Source organism: Macaca mulatta, chromosome 6 (genome assembly GCF_049350105.2).
Source record: "Macaca mulatta isolate MMU2019108-1 chromosome 6, T2T-MMU8v2.0, whole genome shotgun sequence".
Taxonomy (NCBI): Eukaryota; Metazoa; Chordata; class Mammalia; order Primates; family Cercopithecidae; genus Macaca; species Macaca mulatta.
The window spans coordinates 189536504-189549227 of record NC_133411.1 but is presented as its reverse complement, the minus strand read 5'-3'; the positions used below and the strand labels follow the sequence as shown (position 1 = coordinate 189549227).

The window sequence follows — 12724 nt, the reverse complement described above, 5'->3', positions numbered from 1 at the left end:
CCTGCATTTTGGTAATAGTTTGTGCCCTTTATATTTCAAAGCCAGTTTTGCTGAATTCTAGATCCTCGGCTCACACAATCTTAAAGTATCTTAAATATGTTACTCCAAAAAATTTTTTTGGTATGGCATAAAGCCTTGCTGCAGGTCTAATGACACTCTGATTTTCTTACTAGTCACTTGCTGTTTTTGCTAGATGCCCAAAACATATGCTTTTTCCGTAAACTCAGTAATTTTATCAGAATATATCCTGGTGTTGGTTTTTCTTTTTTTTTTTTTTTTTTTTTTTGAGACGGAGTCTCGCTCTGCCGCCCAGGCTGGAGTGCAGTGGCCGGATCTCAGCTCACTGCAAGCTCCGCCTCCCGGGTTCACACCATTCTCCTGCCTCAGCCTCCCGAGTAGTTGGGACTACAGGCGCCCGCCACCGCGCCCGGCTAGTTTTTTGTATTTTTTAGTAGAGACGGGGTTTCACCGTGTTAGCCAGGATGGTCTCGATCTCCTGACCTCGTGATCCGCCCGTCTCGGCCTCCCAAAGTGCTGGGATTACAGGCTTGAGCCACCGCGCCCGGCCGGTTTTTCTACATTGATATTCTCAGGTATACTGTGTGTTCTTTCAGTCGGTAGTTTGATTTTTTTTTTAATTCACGAAAGTTTCCTTGAATTATCATTTTTAGTATTCGTTCTGATCACGTGCATTGATTTGCTTCAGAGGCTTATTTCTCTGCATGTTGCTTATTTGTCACTCTCCCTTGAATCTTTAAAAAAAATTTCTTTTTAAAAAAATGTCAAAGTATAATCTACATATAAAATTCACTCTTACTGTCTTATGATTCCTTTACAAATGCATAGTTACATAACCACCACAATTAAAATATGTAGTTGTTTTGTCACCCCCAAGTATCTTCCCTGTATACATAATTTGGTGCTAAAGCTACTTCCTTGTAGACAAGAAAGTAACAACTATAGAAGTCAGGATAATGGTTAATTTTGGGCGCAGGGTGGGGGCTGTGACTGGCTGGGGCATATAGAGAGGGTTCGGGGGAAAGTGAAAAAGTTCTAATTTTTGACCTCGGTGGTGATTACAAGGCTTTTGGCCTTCTAATAATTCACTAATATGAATTACAAGACCTCATCTCTAAATAATAATAATAAATGAAGAAAGGTTACTTTAGAGGAGTATCCCCTCTTCCTTCCTATGTTGTATTACGGTATAATATATTCATGTTTTCATCCATGGTTCCTGGTTCCTAACTGCCATAATCTTTGTTATAATGTTGGAGTGCTTAAGGCCTCGGGAAACAGGATCTCTCTCTGACCTTCTCCTATCCTTCTTTCCCCTGCCCAAGGCAGGACTCTAATCTCACTAGGGGGTCAGAAGACCCTCATTCCGGAGAGGGTCCTGCCCCATACCTTAGAGGAAGGAATGCTACACAGAGAGCCCAAGAGAAGTCTGAGCAGATGTGCCTTGCTTGTCCAATAATCACATTTCTACAGCTTTCAACCATGCCTATGTAATGAAGCCTCCATAAAAACCCAAAACAACAGGGTTCAGAGAGCTTCTAGATAGCTGAATGCAGGAGATTCCTCCTGAAGGGTGGTGTGCCCAGGGAGGGCATGGACACTGCACTTTTTCCTCTACACCTTGCCTTGTGCATCTTTTCACCTGTATCCTTTGTAATATCCTTTATAATAAACTGGTAAATGTAAGCAGATGTTTCTCTGAGTTCTGTGAACCACTGAAGCAAATTAACTGAACTCAAAGAGGGGGTCGTGGGAACCCAAACTTGAAGCTGGTCCAAGTTCTAGAGGCCCAAACACGGGACTGGTGATAGAAGGGGGAGAGGGCAGTCTTGGGGACTGAGTCCATAAACTGTGGGATGTGACACTCCCTCCAGGTAGACAGCGTTGGAATTGAATTGGAGGGCACATAACTGGTGTCTGCTGCTTGGTGTGTGGGGAAAAGAAACCCACACCTTTGGTCACAGAAGTCTTCCTTTGTGTTGATGATTGTGGTGGTGTGAGAGCAAAGGAAAAACATGGTTTGAGAGTTTTTCCCTATATGTGTATCCAGAACTTCTTCCCAAAGTTCAGGGTAAGCAGACAACAGTGACTCAATCACCAAGGAGTTCACAGTATCTGGTGGAAGGAGGAGAAGGTGGAGGAGATTCTCCTCTCCTTAGCCTCAGAGATGTATCTCAATGACCTGAGTGCTTTCTAGCATATCCTAATGCTGTAAGATAGGGGGAACTTCCTTACACGCTAAGGAACTGTAATTCAAAAACTGCTAATAAGGGCTGAAAAAAGGAGAGGTAAATATAGTTAAATGCCAATCCTGAAAAAATTAAAAGGGAAAACTAGGAGTGGTGACAGCCTGTGCTTTGATAATAACTACAAAATGAGAGTGCATATTTCTCTTTGGGCTCCCCTGGCACAGAAAGCCAAATCTGACAGGAGAGAGGAAGAGAAATCTCACTCTCCATGACCACACCTACTTACTGAGCTGAACCTGGTTTCGTAAAGTCCAGCACTCTAGAAATCAGAGGGAAAACAGGAGAGGCCCATGTGTGTACTGACCTCTGCTGTGTCTGCGAGGGCAGGCATTTCAGTTCACTCAACAGGTTAACCAGAAATTGTGAGCTGACAAAGGAGGAATGATACTATCCTTATTTCCTTTTTACTTACTGTTACATAGCACTTTTATACCTAGATTTGTTATGTTTTGTCTGTTATTTATACTTGTGCAGTCCCTTCCTCTCACTCCCTAATGCCATAAGCTCCATAAAAAGAGGGACTTTATATATCTTTCATGCACGTGGGCCAGCGCCAGGTAAAACGTTTTACACACAGCATATGCTCAGTATGTCTGCTGCATTAAATTTTAAAAAATCAAGGACAGTCACAAGAAACAAGACAAAATTTGTTTTGTACTATTTCAGAAGGCAAAAATCAGAACAAACTGAAAGGAAAGGGGAAGCATATTAGGCCAACAGTAACACCAAACTTCACTAGCACTGGTTGCCCTGAGAAGTAATGTCCCTTCACCATCTTCAAAATATTTAAAAAGAGGCTGTGTGCCCACTGGCAGAGATGCTGGGGAAAGGATATCCTTCACATCTGAGGGGTCATATATTTCTTTATGTCCAGACTGCATTAAAAGGGGAAGGAAAATTTGAGGTCCGCTTCAAACTCCTAAGATTTTGTGTTTCTGAATAGGGCTATCCTCAGTGACTCAGACTCAGAAGCCAATGAAGAAAGTAAGGAGAAACAAATCTACCCCAAAACCTATACAGATCAGCCATTCCTACCCCACTAGAAATCCATCATTGCTAATGCAAAAGCTCAATCCTACTTTATCAGAGAATCAAATACCAGAACAAATACTTGACTAGGCACTAGTATTTAACATGTGTTATTTTCATTTCATCCTTGTTATTATTTTACATTTATGTATTTTATAAGAGGACACTGATACTGAGAAAATATACAATGAATGGGTTTTGAACTTTGACTCAATCATATTTTCATTGAACCTTCCTACTTCTAAGATAAGCTACTAAAATACAATCATTTATAAACATATTATATTTGTAAAATATAATCGTTTCTTTCCTGTATTGGCATTAGAAAACTCAGTTTACTACCATATCTTAATTTCCATACCATAAATTCATGCTTCCATGTCTTACCACTTATTTCAAGCTCTGCCCAATGGGATTTCTTTCCATTTGCTGCTTCCTCAGAAGACATAATTGTATACATCCTCCGAGGGTCAGGGGGCTCGTACTGTTCTTTGGGCATGCCTGTTAAAAAAAGAAACCAATCAGTATTCTAAACAAATCAAATAAACAAAAGCCACAACACCTCTTTTTTTTGAGACAAAGTCTGACTCTGTCACCCAGGCTGGAGTGCGGTGGCACAATCTTGGCTTACTCCAACCTCTTCAAGCAATTCTTCTGCCTCAGCCTCCCAAGTAGCTGGGACTATAGGCACGCACCACCATGCCAGGCTCATTTTTGTATTTTTAATAGAGATGGGGTTTCACCATATAGGCTGGGCTGATCTCTAACTCCTGACCTCATGATCCGCCCGCCTCGGCCTCCCAAAGTGCTGGGATTACAGGAGTGAGCCAGCACGCCCGACCCACACCTTTTAAAAGTGGACACCCATATTACAATCTCTACCATTTCCCACTGAAAGAAACTAGGAGCTTCTTGCAGAAAATGATTATTTCAAGTGCAGGACAAGACAGATACAAACAAGCTGTGAGGCTACCAAGGCTGCAGCAGCTGTGGGGGACACAGGAGCCAGCTTGAAGAAGCTTCCACTGACCAAATATGAGACAATCTGAACATCAGAAGAATGACTGCAACCGAGTCATTATGAACTTCATGAGTTCATACTTTTATCTAAAAATCAAAAAACTCAGTCACCAGAAATTAGAAAATAAAAAAAATCAGCAGGGCATGGTGGCTCATGCCTGTAATCCCAGCCCTTTGGGAGGCCAAGGCAGGTGGATCTCAAGGTCAGGCGATCGAGACCATCCAGGCTAACACGGTGAAACCCCGTCTCTACTCAAAAACACAAAAAAATTAGCCGGGCGTGGTGGCGGGTGCCTGTAATCCCAGCTACTTGGGAGGCTGAGGCAGGAGAATGATGTGAACCCAGGAGGCGGAGCTTGTGGTGAGCCAAGACCGCGCTACTGCACTCCAGCCTGGGCAACAGAGCAAGACTTTGTCTTGAAAAATAAATAAATAAACAAATAATAAAAGACACAAACATTTATCCTGCATTTCTGGCAGAAACTAGGTGACTGTTTTTAACAGAATTCTAGCTAATAAATCCAAAAAGAGTTACGTAATTAGAAAATAGTTTACCATCTCTAAGAAAACGATGGATCTAGGCAATGATCATCAATGGTTAATAAAACCATTAAGTGGAAAAAAATATCAATGGAAAATTTTTAAATGGATAGATCAGGCTACAACAGTGATTCCCAACCTTTTTGGCACCATGGACCAGTTTCATGGAAGACACTTTTCCATGGATTTGGGGAGGCTGGTGGTTTCATCATGCATTAGTTAGATCGCACCATGGGGAGCGCACAGACTAGATCCCTCGCATGCGCAGTTCACAAAAGGGCTGGTGCTCCCGTGAGAATCTAACGCTGCTGCTGATCTGACGGGGCGGAACTTGGACAGTAATCCTTGCTCACCTGCCACTCACCTCCTGCTGTGCGGCCTGGTTCCTAACAGGACATGGACAAGTACCAGGGTTGAGGACCCCTGGGCTACAAAATCTAAACCCAATGATTGGTCTCATTGTTAGGACAACCAGACATTACTTGCTTCCCAATAAGACACTATGAGAAGTACACACAAACCACCTATGTCCTTGACCCCTCACCAACAAAGTTAAAAACTGAACCTGAATCAAATCAAGCCTCTCTAGATCTGATATTAGTTTTCATAAAGTAAGGGATCTAGAGGAACATGTTTAAAATAACACCACAGGACAAAACCATGTGAATATATTTAATACTACAAAACGGTACACTTGGTTATGATAGTAACTACCACGTTGTGAATTTTACCACAATTAAAATTTTTTAAAGTAAAAATAATACAAGAATACAGCCAGCCAGTCAGATGCAGAATATAAAAGTTCTAGATGACAAAAGACCAAATTTCTTGAACACATCAATGGTCTGAAAAAGAGGAGTAAGCAGAAACATACGGAATAAATGACTTAAGAAGCACAGCAATCAAATGCAATGTACAGACCTTGTTTAGTCCCAACTTGAACAAATCTGGTTTTCTGATTTTGAAAATCAGAGAAACCTGAAGATAGACTAAATATTAGTTAATATTAAAGAGGTATTGTGATTCAGGCACAGTGGCTCATGCCTGTAATCCCAGCACTTTTGTGAGGCTTGGGCCCAGGAGTTCCAGACCAGCACCAGCCTGGGCCCCATCATTTATCAAAAAAATTAAAAATTAGCCAAGCATGGTGGTATACACCAATAGTCCCAGCAACTTAGGAGGCTGAGGTGGGAGGATCACTTGAACCCAGGAGGTTGAGGCTGCAGTAACATGTGACTGTGCCCCTGCACTCCAGCCTGGGCGACAGTGAACCCTGTCTCAAAAAAAAAAAAAAAGTATTATGATTGTATGTGATTTTTAAAAATTCTTGTCGATTACAGATACATTCTAAACTATTTAGGTGAAATAAAACATCACTCCCATGTACATTCCCTCAAAGCCCTTGTTCTTGTCTTGCTTTTATTCTTTTGGATAAATCATAACCCTGGTTTAAACAATTGTTCACCTACTCTGTATACCCATGCAGCTAAACATAGCTGGAGAAAAACCTATGACCATGAAGTTTAAAGAGTCAGTCAGCAATTATTCCTCAGACTCTGTACACTGCCCAGAAATAATACGTAAATTCCTAGTCTATCCCCTTCTCCTAGTTGTCTTCCGTCTTCAAACCTCTTAACACCTGCTCCTCCATCCTCCCTCTCAGCTGATGACCTTACTTTTTTTTTTTTTTTTTTTTTGAGACAGAGTCTCGCTCAGTCAATGTTGGCTTACTGCAAGCTCCGCCTCCCGGGTTTACGCCATTCTCCTGCCTCAGCCTCCCAAGCAGCTGGGACTACAGGCGTCCGCTGCCACGCCCGGCTAATTTTTTTGCATTTATAGTAGAGATGGGGTTTCACCGTGTTAGCCAGGATGGTCTCGATCTCCTGACTTCGTGATCCGCCCACCTCGGCCTCCCAAAGTGCTGGGATTACAGGCGTGAGCCACCGTGCCCGGCCTGATGACCTTACTTCTATTTTCACAATGAAACAGAATGTCAGAAGGGCCCTTTCTAAGATCTCCCACCTATGCCCATCTATCCCTGCCCTTAGCACGTAAGCCATTTGTGCAATTCGATCCACCCCTTCATTCTGCCTATTCAAGGATAGGACTCTGGCAATCCCTTCCTTCCTCTCGTCACATTCTGCCTCCCTCCTGGATCTTTACTTTCAGCACACATATACATGCTATTCCTTCCTCTATTAAAAAAAAAAAAGGCTTAACTTCATTTCTTGCTCCAGCTACTTCCCTTCTCTCATTCTCTCTATAGCAAAAACAATCCTCAGGAATTGTGTATGTTCTCTGTCTTCTATTCTCCTCTTCCCAGTTAAACCCATTCAAGTTAGTAAGTGTTTTCAACCTTTCATCAAAAACTATCAAGAAGAAACCCAGTAGCCAGGCACAATGGCTCATGCCTATAACACCAACGGCTTTGAGATGCTGCAGACTGAGGATCACTTGAGCCCAGGAGTTCAAAGCTGCAGTGAACCACAATCATGCCACTGCACTACAGTCTGGGTAACAAAGCACAACCCTGTCTCTAAAAACACTCTTTTTAATTTTTTTTTTTTTTAAAGAAGAAACCCAGTGATCTTATATTCTTATTTCCAATGGTCATTTCTCTGACCTCTTTTTGCTTATGATCAGTATTTGATATAGATGATCACCCCTCCTGGAAACACACTGCTTGCCTTCCAGAATATCTGTTTTCTTGGTTTTCCTCCTCTCTCTTTAGATTTAGTTTTTTACTAGTTCTTCCTGCAGAGTTGCAATTATCTCCATTTTACCAGAAAACAGAAACTCAAAATAGTATAAGCAATTTGCCCGGTGTTACCAGGCTGGGAAACAGCAGAGTCAGGTCTGAATGAGTCTGATTAAAAGCTGAAGCTACTTTACGCTATGCCGCCTCCCTGCTGACAGGAAGTAGACCTACTTTTTTTTTTTTTTTTTTTTTGAGATAGGGTCTTACTTTGTCACCCAGGCTGGAGTGCGATGGTGCGATCTCTGCTCACTGCAGCCTTCACCTCCCAGGCTCAAAAGCCATCCTCCCCTCAGCCTCCCGTGTAGTTGGGACTACAGGCATGCGCCAACACGCCAGGCCAATCTTTGTGTTTTTTTGTAGGGATAGATTTTCGCCATGTTGCCAAAGCTGGTCTCGAACTCCTGGGCTCATGCGATCCACCTGCCTCAGCCTCCCAAAGTGCTGAGATTAGAGGCATAAGCCACTGCACCCAGCCTACTTTTCAAACACAGAAATGGGTTTTGACTATTTACTCAAAGCACAGAAGGAAGTAAGCAATCCTAAAAAGCTGCTTTAGAATATAAATGGTGAGATAAAATAAACTGGTCTTATACCTTAGTTTATTCAATATAGAAATATAATAACTGCTGTTTTTAGACTGATACAAAATACCCAATACAAAAGAACAAACATGAAGAAGTGTTCATTCTGTCTAGAGGACAAGGTGGTAAGGAAAGTGCTCTTTCTGAATGACATGCATGTATCAATATAATGCTCTGTTCTGTGCTACCAGAGCTTGATGACAGCATCCCTTAAGATCACCTAAATGGCACTATTGTGACCAGATTCCACTTACAAAGTAACTATCTGATCTTCATCAGCTTTCCCAAATAGAATTTTATAATGGTAAGAAATTGCTTTGACCAGCTGAGATTAGTATTTTAGTCCTATTAATCATTTGAATTATTGATGAAAGTTCAGAAGTCTGATTTATCAATCTCATGTAAGCTTAGTGTGAATCACTGTTCAGTTTGACCACACTTGAGGAAGTGTTACTGGACTAAGGCATCTGAAAACCATGCCCTGTACCTGTGCCAAACAGTCTTGATTTCTGCCTGGGCAGCCAACCATTGCCTTTCTTGGTTTTTCGTATTTTGAGATTGGCAGTCTTAAAATTTAAGGTACTCATCATTCTAAGTCCCAAGGCGCTGAAAAACCCAATCCATTTTTCTGGGAGTCTGACAAAGTATAGCACTGAAGACTAGGTAAAGGAAAGGATATAGGAATACATGCAGTTTAGGATCTTTCCCAAGGCTCTGAAATCAACAAGTAGTTCTTGCTCTCTAAAAAGTACAGTATGTCACCAAAGATTACTACCTAAAATAACAAAAGTATTCCAAAAAACACCTGAAAACTTTCAAGGAGAATTACAAAAGAATTTTTTTTTTTAATAGCTAGGCCAGAGTCAGAGTCAGCAGGCATATAGCACCTAAGTAGTTAACATCTTACCAATTAAATGCCAGACATTGCTACTGATCCTGGCATAATCAAACAAAAGTCTCTACTTGTTTCAGATCTCAGAGCACTTTTTCATGATCTTAGAATAATTACTTCACTCAAACACAAAACATTAGAAAGATATGCTTTCATATTTGTTTATGAAACAGCTTAAACATACAAAACCTACGGCCATCTAACTACGGAAAGTTAGTGGTGCCAAGAAGAATTACAAACCGTTAAAAGACTATCCAGAAACATTTAACGAGCGGCCTACGTGTACACCATAAACTTTGAATGTCTGCCAGACTCTAGAGGGAGAAAAAAAACCTTCAGGAATCCAGTCTACTTCACACGTTCAGAAATGCTGGGGCCTAGGGGGAGCTGGGGATAGGAATCACAGTGAGGGGTTATAAGAGACTTAGCAGAATATGAAGTAAAGTGAAAAGAAATAAAAGTTAAGAAAACCAACTGGAATGAAGATATCCACAAAGGTAAAGTAGAAGAAGTTACATGTAAAGCACTTAAATATATTTGAGCCTCCTCTGGTTAGGAGAGAGGTGAACAGAAATAGCTGCTGAAGAGAGAAACCTAGGAAAGGGCCTCTGGTCTATTTTTCAGTCAGGAATCAAGTGAAAATGAGGGACAGTCAAACATTTGAGTGTTCCCCCTGGGAAAAGGATTGGTAGTTACAAAATAATAAAAACCAGAGCCGAAATCCACCCATCCTAATAGTCCCTAGCCAGCAGATATGTCACAACCTCCCCACCCCCACCAACCACAGTACGCAGAAAAAAAAAAAAAAAGCCATCTATACTTAACCTTCAAAATGAACATCTAAGGGGAAAATAATAGGGGTGCCTGAGAATCTACTGTGAAAGAAAATGCAAACCGTTTTTCCTCCACGCTCCCACTTAACACGAATGCTTCTATGACCAGATGTGTGAAGGTTTTTCCCCACACACCAAGCAATTCTCTAGCATATACCCACTGAGTGTCCTATAGGTCAATTCAATCCTGACACTATCTACCCGGAGTTAGATCCCACAGAGATTATGGGCTTAGTCCCACAATACTGTCCCTGTCTTCTTCAGACACAAGTAAGGTCATCACCCACACTTCTGATGACCGGCTATAAGGCTGGGTTCCCAACACTCCCTCCTGGAGTTGGATTAATTTGCTAGAAGGACTCACAGAACATGGGCAAACACATTAACTGGTTCGTTATAAGGATATGGTAAAGTACACGGATGAACAGACAGATGAAGTTGTATACAGGGTGAGGAACAGCGTAGGGGGGCAGAGCTTCCATGCCCTCTCCCACCTCAGCCTACTTTGGGACGTGAGGCGGAAGGATCACCTGAGCTCCAGGAGGTTGAGGCCACAGTGAGCAGAGATAGCATCACTGCACTCCAGCCTGGGCAAGAGTGAGACCCTGTCTCAAAAAACAAGACATACAAGCTGCCAACAAACACAAAAAAATACTCAACATAACGAAACAGAAAAATGCAAATCAAAACCACAGTGAGATACCATCTCACACCACTCAGAATGGCTATTACTAAAAAGACAAAAACTAACAGATGCTGGCGAGGCTGCCCAAAAAAGGGAATACTTATACACTGTTGGTGGGAATGTAATTAGTTCAGCCATTGTGAAAAGCAGTTGGGAGATTTCTCAAAGAACTAAAAATAGAACTAAACCAGGCCCAGTGGCTCATACCTATAATCCCAGCATTTTGGGGGGCTGAGGAGGGCGGATCATCTGAGCCAAGAATTGGAGACCAGCCTGGGCAACAAGGTAAAACCCCATCTCTACAAAAAAAAATACAAAAATTAGAAATCGAGACCACAAAACCCCATCTCTACAAAAAAAAGCATACAAAAATTAGCCAGCATGGTGGCAAGTACCTATGGTCCCAGTTACTTGGGAGGCTGAGGTGGGAGGATCGTCTGAGCCTAGGACGTGGAGTTTGCAGGGAGCTGAGATCACATCACTGCACTCCAGCCTGGGTGATAAGAGTCAAACTCTGTCTTGAGAGATAAATTGATTGATTGATAGATATAAATAACAAACAGAACCACCCGTTTGACCCAGCAATTCCATTACTGGTTCTATACCCAAAGGAAAATAAATCTTTCTACAAAAAAGGTACATGCACTGGTATATTCACTGCAGCACTATTCACAATAGTAAAAACATGGAATCAACCTAGCTGCCATCAACAGTGGGCTGGATAAAGAAAATGTGGCACATATACATCATGGAATACTACATGGCCACAAAAAAGAAAGAAATCATATACTTTGCAGCAACATGGATGTAGCTGGAGGCCATTATCCTAAGTGAATTAATGTAGGAAAAGAAAACCAAATACTGTATAAGCGGGAGCTAAACACTGGGTACATACGGACATAAACATGGGAACAATAAAACTGGGACTATTAGAAGGAGAGGGGAAGGACTGTAAGGGCTAAAAATCGACTGACTACCTGTGTGATGGGATCATTTATGTCCCAAACCTCAATGTCACACAATATACCCATGTAACAAACCTGCACATGTACCCCTTGGATCTACAATAAAACCTGAAATTATTAAAAAAAAATTATTACTCAATCTGTAACTCAGCACATACACCTTTGAGTATTTACCCAAAAGAAATGAAAATATACATACCCCAAAAGATATGTATATTGCAAAAATAAGTAATTCAAAAATCTAGGTTGTTGGAACTTGTTAAATATTTTGAGCCTTAAGAGAATGTGATTATGAAACCTGAGTCGCTTAAACAGGCAACTGGAACCTAGGAAGCTGTAGCTTTTGTTTCTCTGATTATACGTTAGCCTTATTTCTTACCTACATTGTTCTGTAAACTGTTGTAAATGACTAACCAATGAGTGCCAGGGAAGATGTCGTGCCTCTTCCTATTAGCTGCTGATATTCATTACAGATTAATTTCCCTCTTTCCTCTCTCACACACAGACTTCATGACCACCACATCATTCAAGATGGAATGTGGAAGGGCGCAGTGTCTCACACCTGTAATCTGAACACTTCAGGAGGCCAAGGCGTGCAGACTGTCTGAGTTCAGGAGTTCGTGACCAGCAACACGATGAAACTCCGTCTGTACTAAAAACACAAAAATTAGCTGGGCGTGGTGGTATGCGCTTGTGGTCCCAATTACTCGGGAGGCTGAAGCAGGAGAACTGCTTGAACTCAAGGGGCAAAAGTTGCAGTGCTGATATTACGCCACTGCACTCCAGCCTGGGCAACAGAGCGAGACTCCATCTCAAAAAAAAAAAAAAAAAAAAAAAAAAAAGATGGAATGTTAAACACACTCTTCGAAAGAAAAAAAATTTAAAAACAAGTTATATGGAAAAGAAAACAATCTATAACTAAACTGTTGTAACTCATAAACGAGCCTTGCAGAGAAAATATTGTAATCCTGTTAAATGTCTTTGTTTCCTGCCTGTACAAGCAGCACCTTAAATTTTTTATGTATTTTATTTTATTTTTGAGATGGAGTCACGCCCTGTTGCCAGGCTGGAGTACAGTGGCGCAATCTTGGCTCACTGCAACCTCTGACTCCCTGGTTCAAGTGATTCTCCTGCCCCAGCCTCCTGAGTAGCTG

At 41.6% G+C, this 12724-nt stretch overlaps 1 protein-coding gene across 7 annotated transcripts in view; it reads right to left on the bottom strand.

Moving 5' to 3' along the window:
• The window catches only part of CNOT6 (CCR4-NOT transcription complex subunit 6), an 86527-nt gene that overhangs the window by 48309 nt on the left and 25494 nt on the right, over positions 1-12724 (bottom strand). For 5 of the 7 annotated variants that reach the window (XM_078004315.1, XM_078004318.1, XM_078004317.1 and 2 more), the window contains 1 exon segment: positions 3684-3797. In XM_078004315.1, the coding sequence (XP_077860441.1) occupies positions 3684-3795 (112 nt within the window). In that variant the 5' untranslated portion in view covers positions 3796-3797. 7 annotated transcript variants of the gene reach the window in all.